Genomic DNA, 13,219 nt, shown 5'->3' with positions numbered 1-13,219 from the left:
TGGCAATGAAACGATATACGATAAGATGAATGTAAAACTAATGTTCTCCCATGTAAACGATCACATAATTCATAATAAAACATTAAAAAAAAAAAAAAAAACTATAAGCAACAAAGGCAAAAAAAAGCCTATACTATTGTTCATCTCACATCTTTTCTGCCAGGTTAAAATATCTCAAGTTTAGATACTGGTCAGAAATACCTTGAATCAAAAGAAATGAGTAAAGGTAACATGCAATATTGATTTAGAACCATGTAGCATAGTGGTTACGAATTGGGCTGCTAACCTCAGGGACAGCAGTTCAAAACTACTAACTGTTCCACAGGAGAAGATGAGGCTTTCTGCTTCCGTAAAGATTTACAGCCTCAGAAACCCTGTACAGGGTCACTATGAGTCAGAACCAACTCCACAGCACATAACAACAACAACAACAATGAAATATTATAGCTATTAAAAACTTTATATATTACCTAGGACACACTTATATTTTACAAATTAGATCTTCTTTTGGCTGTGGCTACACAAGCTAGAGGGAGTCTTGATTGACTGGGACCAGGAATTTGGTTAGCTAATGGAATGTCTGTCTTTAGGCAACTCTCTCAGAAGAAGCATGTCACTCCTTTCTGGAACCAAACTCTTGATCTTGTCACTTCTTTCAGAAGTGTTATAGCCTCATTAGTTATAGCCTCATTTATTATTTTCCAACCCTCTTTTTTCTGAAGTTCTTCTCCTTGGCCTAGAGACTGTCTTCACTGCCTCCGTTTCTTTAGGCTCATACTTAATGCTTTCCATCCTCATCACTATCCTAAAATCTGTGTTTGGGCTGTTGTTGTTAAGTGCCGTTGAGTCGGTTCCAACTCATAATGACCCTGTTTAGGGTTTCTGAGGAGTGAGCTTGAACCACCATCCTATAGTTCAAACAGACTTTGCAGTCCAGTGTATTAACCCACAGTGCCACACCAGGACTCCCTATGTTTGAGAAATTCTCAACTGAAAAGTCATTGTTGTTCTCTCTGTCCATTCTCTTTGACCTCTCTTCATTACCTGTCTGTCCTGCCAACTCCTCTTCTTTATCTTTCTGAAATGCTATCTTCTCTAAGCCTCTGTGACAGTGTATTTTCCGGATTCTCTTTCAGTCGTATCTGCTTCTTTCTCCATTTCTTCTGAATTCTCTTCCTTTTTTTTTTAATATAAGCATTCTTCAAGACTGGAACTGACTCTGCAGCACTTTGATAAAGAAGCTTATCAAATCGCTTTACACCAAAACACAGTGTCCTAGTCAAGCAGACTCAAAGCTTTTTATCTTGCTCCCCTGTCCTTCCTCTCCTGCCCCCATAATGTGTTATCTGTATCCTGCCTCTTCATTAACAGCACTCTTGTCTAATTCTAGCCCTTAATGACTCTTACAGGGACTTTCACAGTGCCTCCTTACTGTTTTCCTGCCTTTGATCTTTTCTTCATTCAATTAACTTGCTACCTAAGTAGCTTTTCTAATATAATTGCTAATGTGTCACTCCCACATTTAAATACAGTCTCCTCTAAGAAGACTATCCTGATCTCACGAATATATTTTGTGTATTTTTAAAGCACTTAGCACATTTCACCTTGCATTACAGTTTTATGCAGTTGGTCTTATTAGCACAGAACTTCTGAAGATCATAGTTATCTTTGTATTTCTCACATGCTTTAACTATTTTTTTTAAGTATTTACTTCAGTAAATACTTCTGGAACTTCTTAGAATACATGCAGAATAAGATAAAGGAGAATATTATGTCTTATTTTGTGAATGATTACAGAAAAAAAACAACATACTCAAATGACAGTAATACTCAAATGACAACTGAACACCAGAAGAGACTAGGAGATTCAGGGGTTTAGATAGTCAAGGAAGCTAGAAAGCCAAGGATAATCCTGAAGGCTGAACTCTTGACATTGAAGCAGATATTTGAGAGAGCTGAAGATTTCACCCTTTGAAACTGTGAAAAAAAAGGAGAACAGACTAAGAGTCCTGAGGACTAGTGATAATTTACTTCTATTACCAATTATTGTACAACAGTATTTACGATGGGGCTGATTTTTTCTTAATTATTTTTGTAAAGAAGCACTGAAAAATATATTCTTTTTAGTTCAAATACCCATTTATATACTACATCTTGAAGTTCTAGACCTAAGTAACCTCAAGAATTAAGGTACTTACTGCCTCCTGGAGTAAGCATAGATTAATTACAGACCAAACGATCAAAGGAAAAATGCTCCTAACTGTACTTGCCAATCTATAGATAAAGAGACAGTGACTGTATCCCAGTGTCCTTTAATGTTTCATCAGCAACGCACCTTGATGTACAAATGTCAGAACTTGGCATTGGCTTTTATCTTTATTGACATTCCAGTTTAGGTATTCTACTCATCCCATCAGACCATTCCTGCCTGGCAAATCCAATTGTATCTTGCCTCCTGTCTTTATCTACATTGTATCTTGGCTGGTTACCATCAATGTAGTGCTAATTTTTACTTCTCATTCATTGGCACTAGCCACTTGATGTGTACTGCATAGACATAATTTTTACCAACAACTGCTGGCTTTCAGTCAATAACCATCTGACAGCCACACTCTGACACTGATGGGAATATTCATAGCACTGGAGTGTTTCTGCATTGAATTTAGAATGAAGATAGATTCACTAGTCATGATCACAATATGGTTCTTTGCTTCGATCTTAAAACTCTGCTAGAATTTTGGGTTGTGTGTCCTTAAATAAAAAAATTGACTGAGAATCCTGATTTTAAATAAACCAACTATAAAAAGGATATTTTGGGGGAAATTGGAAAAATGTTTAATAGGGAATGGGCTTCAGATTGTATAAAAGATTGTTGTTAATTTTATTCATACAATAATGACTTTGAAGTTATATACATATAATGTATAGATGAATATTGAAATATGTAGAGACTAAATGGTAGGCGCTCTGAGATTTGCTTTAAAGTACTTTAGCAAAAATGCAAAGGAGGGTATTACATGAAAAAAATGTGGCAAGAATCTTGCTTATTGTTAAATTTGGGTACCAATCAATGTATAATGATTTATCATGCTATTCTCTCTATTTTTGTTTGCGATTTCTCTTAATAAAACTATTTTAAAATGCAGTCTTCAATTCAGAACTGATCCAAGAAATCTACTTCTTGCTTTCATCTTCAACAGATGAGTAAGCAGAGACTCAGACAAGTTAGAGAATGCCCAGAGTCACATGAGTCTCCTGACCCCCAGTACGGCATTCTCTATAGCATCTTAGGCTACAGGTTACTTCTTTTTGTCTTATTTGTAAGTAAAGGCATAGTTTGAGCCTTACATTTCATAAACCAGAATTTATAATCCTGCCTGTATGCTATGTGAAAGATGTTGTTGTTGTTGTTGTTGTTGTTGTTAGGTATCATCGAGTCAATTGTGACTCATAGCAACCCTGTATAGGGTTTCCAAAGCTGTACATTTTACAGGAGCAGAAAACCTCATCTTTTTCCCATGGAGTGAATGGTGGGTTTGAACTGCTGACATGTGGATAGCAGTCCAGTGCTTATCCGGCAGCACTACCCGCACTCCTCTTCTGAAGGATGCTACATATTAATAATTATAGAAAACATTGTTGAAGCCTACTAATGCATATGCTGCTTGCATGTTGACTTTAGACATAGTTTCATTCTACAGGAAACTCATTGTATTCAGTGGATAGATGTGATATTAGAAAAATTTACAGAACTCTTAGAATCATCAAATCCTAGTTCTAGTCTAGCCTCTGAAGATGACAAGTTACGTAGCCTTGAGCAAGTCACTGAACCTTTTGGGGGCTGTTGATTCATTTATAAACTGAAGATATTTAACTAATGATTATTAGATTTCAAATTACCCGTACTATCCTGTGTTTTTATGACTGTGAGAATCTTTTCTACTGAGAAAGCAGTCATGAAAGGAGTTTCAGAATGTAAAGTTATATGAAAGAAATTCTTCTGAATTTAAAAAATACTGTATAATTATAAATTTAAAGTTTATAGTATAGACTGCTAGGCTCTGGACAGTAGTAGCAGGTTGGGCTATCCTAAAATGGAGGTCCTTTAATTTCAGCATTTGAGGCTCATTCCCAAACTCAGAGATGATGCCATCCTTAGGACAAGACCGTTGTTTGCATATCACTGAAAATAGCTTCTTTTCATGTACTACCATGATCATTAGATGAGTTTTGAAGAGAAAAAGCTTTTTTTTTTTTTTAACTAATCAGTGGATGAATCTGAATATAATCATGCATTCGTAGAGTCCTAATTTTTCCACCTTATAAGTCAGCTCTTTATTTTCTCCCAATGCCTCTGATTGCACTGGATTACTGTCAGTCACCAGGGGGGACCAATCATCAGTGGCAGTCAGTAAGTGGTGTAGATCCTACACTGGAGGCTGTGGAAGTTGTATTTATGATAAGCCAGTGAGTACCGTATGCAGGCCACGTCCTATAACAATAATAGCTGATGTTTAGTAACTGCTTCCTTTGCGCAGGCACAATGCTATCTCCTTCATATTTACTCTTTCATTTTCTCTCCATGCCAACTCTCTGGAGGACTATCTTTTCTTATAGATGAGGAAAGCTGATGCTTAGAAACATCAAGTAAGTTGTTTAAAAAGTGACAGTAATCATAGCCATTTCTTAATGGTAGAATCTGAGGGGTTTTTACTTCCATTTTTGTACTTTTATGCATTGATTGAATTATTTAAACCTGTATCATTTTTACAAACCAATAATTTTTCTTGAGAAAATGAAAGAATATCTGCTATTATAATGTTGTTATTAAGTACCATCGAGTTGGTTCCGATTCAGAGCAACCCTATATAAGGCTTCCGAGGAGTGGCTAGTGAGTTTGAAGTGCTGACCTTTTGGTTAGCAGTCCAGTGCTTATCCTATAGTGCCACACCAATGCCATATTATTAAGAGTGATTAATTCATCTCACAGCTTGTCATACTGTGGTGGCTTGCATGTTGCTGTGATGCTGGAAGCTATGCCACCAGAATTTTAAATACCAACAGGTCATCCATGTTGGACAGGTTTTCAGTGGAACTTTGACAAAGACAGACTAGAAGAAGGAAAGACAGAGTAGTTCTGAATGTTTCGTCACTGAAAATCTTCTGGACAGCAGTATAACATTGTCAGCTATAATGCCGGAAGATGAAACATGACAAGACGACTATTATCAGAAGAATATTATCAGATATTGTGCTGGAAGATAAACCCCTCAGGTTGGAAGACACTCAAAATACAACAGGGGGAAAGCTGCCCCTCAAATTGCAGTTGAACATGATTACATGAATGGAGTAAAGCTTTTAGGACCTTCATTTAATGAAGGGACACAACTTAAAACAAGCAGAAACATCTGCAAACATTCATTAATAATCAGAGTGTGGAATGTACAAAGTATGAATCTAAGAAATTAGGAAGTTGTCAAAAATGAAATGGAGTGCGTAAAGATGAATATCCTAGGCAATATTATCCAAGCTGCAATGGACTGGTATTATCCATTTTGAGTCAAACAATCACCAGGATCAAAAAACTGAAGAGAAGTGGTGTCACCTTCATGGTCAGAAAGAACATTTCAAGATCTATCTTGAAGTACAATGATGTCTGTGATAGGATAGTATCACACACTTACTAGGAAGACAAAGTCTTACTACTGTTGTTCAAATTTACGCACCAGTGACGATGAAATTGAAAAATTCTGCCAACTTCTTTAGTCTGAAATTGATCAAACATGCAATCAAAATGTATTGATAAGTACTGGTGATTGGAATGGGAATATTGGAAACAAAGGATCAGTAACTTGAAAATTTGGTCTTGGTTATAGAAATGATGCTAGAGGTTGCATCATAGAATTTTGCAAGATGAGTGATTTATTCATTACAAATAACTTTTTAAAACAACATAAAAGGTGAGTATACACACGAATACACAGGAATCTAACTGACTACATCTGTGGGAAGCAAAAGTGGAAAAACTCAGTATCATCAGCCAAAACAAGGTCAGGGGCCAGCTGTGGAACAGATCATCAATTGTTCATATGCAAGTTTAGGCTGAAACTGAAGAAAATTAAAACAACCCCACAAGTCAAAATATAGCCTTGAACATATCTCACCTGAAATTAGAGTCCATCTCAAGAACAGATCTGATACATTAGACACTACTGACGGAAGACCAGAAGAGCTGTGGGATGACATGAAGAACGTCATACAGGAAGAAAGCAAAGGTCATTAAAAAGACAGGAAAGAAAGAAAAGGACCAAATGGATGTCAGAAGAGACTCTGAAATTTGCTCTCCAATGTAGACATGCTAAAGAGAATGGAAGAAAGGAGGAAGTCAAAGAGCTGAACAGAAAATTTGGAGGAAAGCTCGAGAAGACAACATCAGATGTTATAATGAAATGTGTAAAGGCCTAGAGTAAGAAAGCCACAAAGCCAAAAGGGAAAAACACACTCAGCATTTCTCTAGTTGAAAGGACTGAAGAAAAAAATTCAAACCTCGAATTTCAGCATTGAAGGGTTCTATCCGAGAAGCCGGGTTATATGAAGAAAAACACGGTTTTAGGAATGGAGGAAGACTCATTAACAACCTGTGTTATGCAGATGATACAACCTTGCTTGCTGAAAGTGAAGAGGACTTAAAATATTTACTGATGAAGATGAAAGAGCACAGACTTCAGTATGGATTATATCTCAATGTAAAGAAAACAAAAATCCTCACCACTGGACCAATAAACAACATTCTTATCAATGGAGAAGATTGAAGTTGTCAAGGACTTCATTCTTCTTGGATCAACTATCAACACTCATGGAAGCAGCAGTCAAGATATCAAACGATGTATTGCATGAGGCAAATCTGCTGCACAAGACCTTTTTAAAGTGTTGAAGAGTAAAGATGCCATCTTGAGGACTAAGGTGCACCTGACCCAAGTCATGGTATTTTCAATAACCTCATATGCATACAAAAGCTGGACAGTGAATAAGGAAGACCGTAGAAGAATTGATGCTTTTGAGTTATGGTGTTGGAGAAGGATATTAAAAGTGCTATGGGACACTGAAAACCTTATGAATAGTAGAGAAACACTGTCAGATATAGTGCCGGAAAATGAGCCCCTCAGGTTGGAAGGCACTCAAAATGCAACTGGGGAAGAGCTGCCTCCTCAGAGTAGAGTTGACCATGATTATGCAAATGGAGTAAAGCCCATGGGAGAAAAGCCCATGGGACCTTCATTTGCTGATGGGGCACAACTCAAAATGAAGAAAAACAGCTGTATTTCATGTTTGGTAGGATGGAGCATCAAAAGAGGAAGACCACCAGCGAGATGGATTGGCAAAGTGGCAGTGGCAGTGGGCTCAAGCGTGGCAACAATAGTGAAGTTGGCCCAGGATTGGGTAGTGTTTTGTTTTGCTGTACATAAGGTCGCTATGAGTCAGTACCAACTCTATGACACCTAACAACAACAACAACTTGGTAAGTGCAATAGGTCAAGATGAAGAACTAAAAGGCATGGTATAGAAGAAGAAAAGTTGCCTCTGCTTGCAGATGGCATGATTGTTTACATAAAAATGCTTAAAAAGTATCTATGAACTTACTCTTGCAACTAATAAATGAATTCAGCACAATGCCAGGTTGTTTTTGTTGTTAAGTGCCATCGAGTCAGTTTCTGAGGAGCAGCTGGTGGGTTTGAACTGCTGACCTTGTGGTTCACAGTGTAGTACTGATCCTACAACGCCACACCAGGAGTCTGGGTTAATAAACAAATTTCAGGGTTGTGTTTTTGTTTTTTTTAAATATATATACTTGCAGCAAATAATTGGAAAATTAAATTTTAAATAATTCTAATTACCAAAAACAAATCCAATTTACAATAACATCAAAAGAATAAAATACTTAAGAATCAATTTAACAAAATGCAACTTCTCTATAAAAATTGTAAAACAAAATTTGTAGACCTAAATAAATATACTGTACTTATTGATTTAAAGACAATATTAAAATGTCACTTGTTTTTAAGATGGAAAAAAAAAGTGCTATGGGCTGCCAAAAGAACAAACAGATCTGTGTTGTAAGAAGTGCAGCCAGAGTGCTCCTTGGAGGCCAGGATAGCCAAACTTCATCTCTCATACTTGGAACATATTGTCAGGAGGGACCAGTCTCTGGAGAATGACATCATGTTTGTTAAGGTGGAGAATCAGAGAAAAAGAGGAAGATACCCAGCAAGATGGATTGGCCAAGTGGCAGCATCAATGGGCTTGAGTGGCAACAATAGTGAGGTTGGCCCAGGATAGGGCAGTGTTTCATTCTGCTGTGCATAAGGTACTGACTCGATGGCATCTCACAACAACAATGGGGGTGAAAAACAAATAAATAAAAGACTTATGGTGTGGCTGTGAATCTGCACTGGATTGCGAACCATAGGTCATCAGTTCAAACCCACCAGCTGCTCCTCAGAAATCCCATAAAGGGTTGCTATGAGTCAGTACTGACTTAAATGGCACTTAACAACAACAATGGGCAAAATATTGAATGCTACAGAAAGCATCAGAAAAATATGGAAGGAATACACAGAGTCACTGTAACAAAAAGAAAGGTCGATGTTCAACCATTTCATGAGGTAGTTTTGATCAAGAACCAATGAAATAAGAAGTCCAAGCTGCACTGAAGACATTGGCAAAAAAAAACAAGGCTCCAGGAATTGAAGGAATACAAATTGCAATATTGCAATATACTGATGCAGTACTAGAGGCACTCACTCATTTATGCCAAGGAATTTGGAAAACAGCTACCTAGCCCACTAATTGGAAGAGATCTATATCTGTGCCCATTCCAAAGGGAGGTGACCCAGGGGAATGCAGAAATTATCAAATAATATCATTAATATCACATACAAGTAAAATTTTGCTAAAGATAATTCAAAAACTACTACAACAGTACATCAACAGAAACCTGCCAGAAATTCAAGCCAGATTAGACTAGGACCTAGACCTGTAGATATCATTACCTGACATCAGATGAATCTTGGCTGAAAGTAGAGAATACCAGAAAGACATTTACTGTGTGTATCATGACAAGTTATGAGAAGAGTGGGTATTCCAAGGCATTTAATTGTGTTCATGAGGAACCTATACGTAGACCACGAGGTGGTTACCCAAGCAGAACAACTCATCTCATGTATTTTGGACGAGTCCTTGGAAAATGACTAACTAGTTGTCTTAAAACTATTTAATTAATAATACATGCTTTCTGCAGAGATTTAAAATGCCAACCTTATCATAAACTAAATTTCTCCATTTGGAGATATATTTTCTATTTCATATGCATTTATTATTAGTAACCATGGGTTCAAGATTATGAAGCTTAGAGAATATTATTTGCACAGTCTTTCAGACAGGAGCAGAATTTATTTGGCATATGAGGAAGAAGGAAAGTAGATCATGTGTGCCCACTGACCCCCAGCCATATTCACCTTTGTCTTTTACCACTAAGAGTTTCTAAAGAGCCAAATGACAGCCTTGAAGTACAAAGGTGGTTTTTCCTGGGGAGTATAACACATTTTAGAATAAGGTTTATTTTGTTGCATAATGTTTCAAGCCTTGAACTCTAGGCCAATACTTTAAAAAGCATTTTCGTGTATGTCTTCCTGTTTCAGATACACACCCCTGGACTATGCTTTGCTTGGTGAGCGTCATGAAGTGATCCAGTTCATGTTGGAACACGGGGCCCTGTCCATCGCAGCTATCCAAGACATTGCTGCCTTCAAAATCCAGGCTGTCTACAAAGGGTACAAGGTCAGAAAAGCTTTCCGAGACCGGAAAAATCTCCTCATGAAGCATGAACAGTTGAGGAAAGATGCTGCTGTGAAGTAAGTGTGTGCTACAGAGACTGTGTTCTCACCATTCAGAATCAGGGTGGAAAGGGCAGGGTGGCGAGGCTGGCCAGGAAAGGGAATTCCTTTAACCTTGTGCCCACGTCCCACCCCATCACTTTGCCTCTTCTGCTCATCACTCCTTCCTTGGAGGACTGCAGCTGCAGTGAAGGGGAAAGCCTAACTTCTACGTGGTGGCTATTCTGTGGATTAGTCGTTGATGCTGAAACCATAAATCCAATGCTTCATTGTCCCTGTGGTCTTCTTTATTCAGTGTCCAACTTTCACATGCATATGAGGTTATTGAAACTACCATGGCAAACTGATGTCTTTGCTCCTGAACACTTTAAAGAGTTCTTGTGTACAGCGGATTTGCCTAATGCAATAAGTTGTTTGATTTCTTGACTGCTGCTTCCATGAGTGTTGTGATTAAACAGAGTAAACTGAAGTCTTGGACAACTTCAATCTTTTCTCCATTTATCCTGATGTTATTTATTGCTCCAGTCGTGAGGATTTTTTAGGACTTAGTTTAGTGAAAAACTGTTGTTTTGACGTGTGAATAAAAGATGGCAGAATTCTTTAGTGAAAGATTTGAGGATGAAAACAGTACCTTCAGAAAGTAGAGACCTAAATGGAGGGTATAGCTTTATATTTTGACATTTTTAGTTTAATAAGGTTTCTGTGGGGTTTGTAGCAATACTTTTTGACTTACCTATATACACATGACAAGGAGCTCTGGTAGCATAGTAGTTACGAATCGGGCTGTGAATCTTATGGTCAGCAGTTCGAAACTGCCAGCTGTTCCGTAGGAAAAAGATGAGGCTTTCTGCTCCCATAAAGATTTACAGCCTCGGAAACCCTGTACAGGGTCGCTATGAGTCGGAACTGACTCCATGGCACATAACCACTACCACCATATACACATGACAAATTATCCCGAGTTGTAAGTACATGCTGTCTTCACAAGACTGAACATTTCATTCCTTTCTACTGATGTTTTCATAAACTTCCATTTAAAATGTCAGAATTTATTTTGAGAATGTTACGTCATATCTACTTAATATAAGTTGGACAATGAATAAGGAAGACCATACAAGAATTGATGCATTTGTTATGGTGTTAAAGAAGAAGATTGAAAGTACCATGGAGTGCCAGAAGATAACAAATCTGTGGTGGAAATAGTACAACCAGAATGCTCCTTCACAGTTAAGATAGGAAGACTTTATCCCTCATACTTCAGACATGTTATCAGGAGAGACCAGTCCCTGGAGAAGGACATCATGCTTGGTAAAGTAGAGGATCAGTGAAAAACAGGAAGACTCCCAATGAGCTGGATTGGTTCAATGGGATGAGAAATGGGCTCAAGCATAACAATTGTGAGGATTACGCAGGCCTGGGCAGCGTGTCACTCAGTTGTGCACTGGGTCGCTATGAGTTGGAGCCACTCAACAGCACCTAACAATAGCAACAAAAATACCATTCAGTGTGAGGTGGGACTCTCCAGAAACACCATTGCTTTTGTCTGTCCCTAAAAAAAGAAGTGTCTTGGTTGTTGGAGAGAGGGGGCCATGGAATCCCTTTTCCCCCAAACTCTTTTTCCAGTGCAATGTGAAGGTTGTAGTAGAGTAGAAGGAGAACCTGGGTTAAGATCCAGCCTCTGATACATACTGAACACAGGACTTCTCTGTCTGGGTCTCAGTGTCTTCATCTGTGAAACATGACGAATCAGGTCCATTGATTTCTTGGCAGCACCATGTTGCAGTTGTGCAGGTCTTCAGTAGTTAGTCATCTGTAGCTCTTTCGTCCTTTGCTTGTGACACTGCCCAGAGGCCTGACACCTGGTGTGGCACTGTAGGATCAACCTTGCACTGGAAACCACAAGGTCAGCAGTTCAAAACCACCAGCCACTCTCAGAAACCCTATACAAGGTCACTATGAGTCTACAGCAAACAACAAGAGTTTGAACTGCCATTGTTGTTGTTGTTGTTGTTGTTGTTGTTGTTGTTGTTGTTGTCAGGTGCCATCCAGTCAGAACCGACTCATAGCGACCCCATGCACAGCAGAACGAAACAATGTCCAATCCTGAGCCAACCTCACTACCGCTGCCACACTTGAGTCCATCAATGATGCCACCTGGCCAATCCATCTTGTTAGGGGTCTTCCTCTTTTTCTCTGACCCTCCACCTTACCCAGCATGACATCCTTCTCCAGCGACTGTTTCCTCCGGACAATATGTCCAAAGTATGAGACGAAGTTTAGCCATACTATTGAGTATTTAGAACTAGGAGCCAAGAGTGTATTTGTGAGGAGACCTTACAGAGGAAGGGGTTTCGAATATTGACATGCTTAGGTAGCATAGTTGGCGGTGACTCCAAAGGATAAGCATTGAACCACAAGCCCACTAGCCACTTCTCAGGAGAAGATGAGGCTTTCTGCTCCCACAAAGATTTAAAGCCTCCGAAACAGGGTCTCTGTGAGGTGGAATGAACTCAATGGCACACAAGTAGCAGAGTTGCTTACAGTACTTTTCCCCCTAACATCCATTTTCTAACTCCCACTCCAAGGAGTTTGAGATAACAAGAGGATCTAGGGACTCTTTAGTCTGACCCTCATTTTGTTGTATCCTTATTAATTTCTCTATTGTGAAAGTTAAGTCCTCTTTGCTCTGATGTTGATTTTTTTAACCTTTCTAAATATAAGTTATGCTTACTTTTGGATTTTGAAATTGCCCAAGCTGAAAAATGTTCACCTCTTTGAGGTCTTCTCAATGACATTTTTCACTTGGCTGGCTGTCACTGCTAGCTGCTCCATACAGAGTAACCATTATCTCCTGCACTCACTGCACTGTAAATTCCCAGGAGTAATATTCAAATGGTTGAGAAACCAGTGTAATTTATTTGATTTTATATCTTAAGAGTGTCTCTTAAAACTTAAGTCACTGTTTCCTTTGTTTTTCTTTGTTTACGTACGTGAATATACACCTGTTGTTTTGCTTTGTTTTGCTTTTGCTTTAAGGAACAGAAATCAGAATGTTAAACTTGACCCTAGCTGCGGTAGTCTCATTGACTAACATGGCCCAGGCACATGAAGTTTATCACGTTAGCATGCCAGGAATCACCTTCCTTAAAGTGAACTTTTTTTTTTAATTGTGATTTGAGTGAAAGTTTAGTTTAGGGCAGATCATCAGTTTTACATTAAACAAATCATATACTTTGTTTCATTCCAGTTATTATAATCCCCTCCATGAACCATCATTTTATGAATGATGTTTTTCTCTCTATTCATTTTAGCTCTTTTTTTAAAAA

At 38.3% G+C, this 13,219-nt stretch overlaps 1 protein-coding gene across 1 annotated transcript in view; it reads left to right on the top strand.

Annotated features, from left to right (window-relative positions):
- INVS (inversin) overlaps positions 1-13,219 on the top strand; it is a 238,392-nt gene that overhangs the window by 190,235 nt on the left and 34,938 nt on the right. The window contains 1 exon segment of the mRNA XM_006864745.1: positions 9,699-9,911. Coding sequence (XP_006864807.1) covers positions 9,699-9,911 — 213 coding nt within the window.

This window comes from Chrysochloris asiatica, unplaced genomic scaffold (assembly GCF_000296735.1).
Source record: "Chrysochloris asiatica unplaced genomic scaffold, ChrAsi1.0 scaffold00069, whole genome shotgun sequence".
In the NCBI taxonomy this organism is placed as follows: Eukaryota; Metazoa; Chordata; class Mammalia; order Afrosoricida; family Chrysochloridae; genus Chrysochloris; species Chrysochloris asiatica.
The sequence above is the reverse complement of the archived record's forward strand: the minus strand, read 5'-3'. Positions and strand labels throughout refer to the sequence as shown.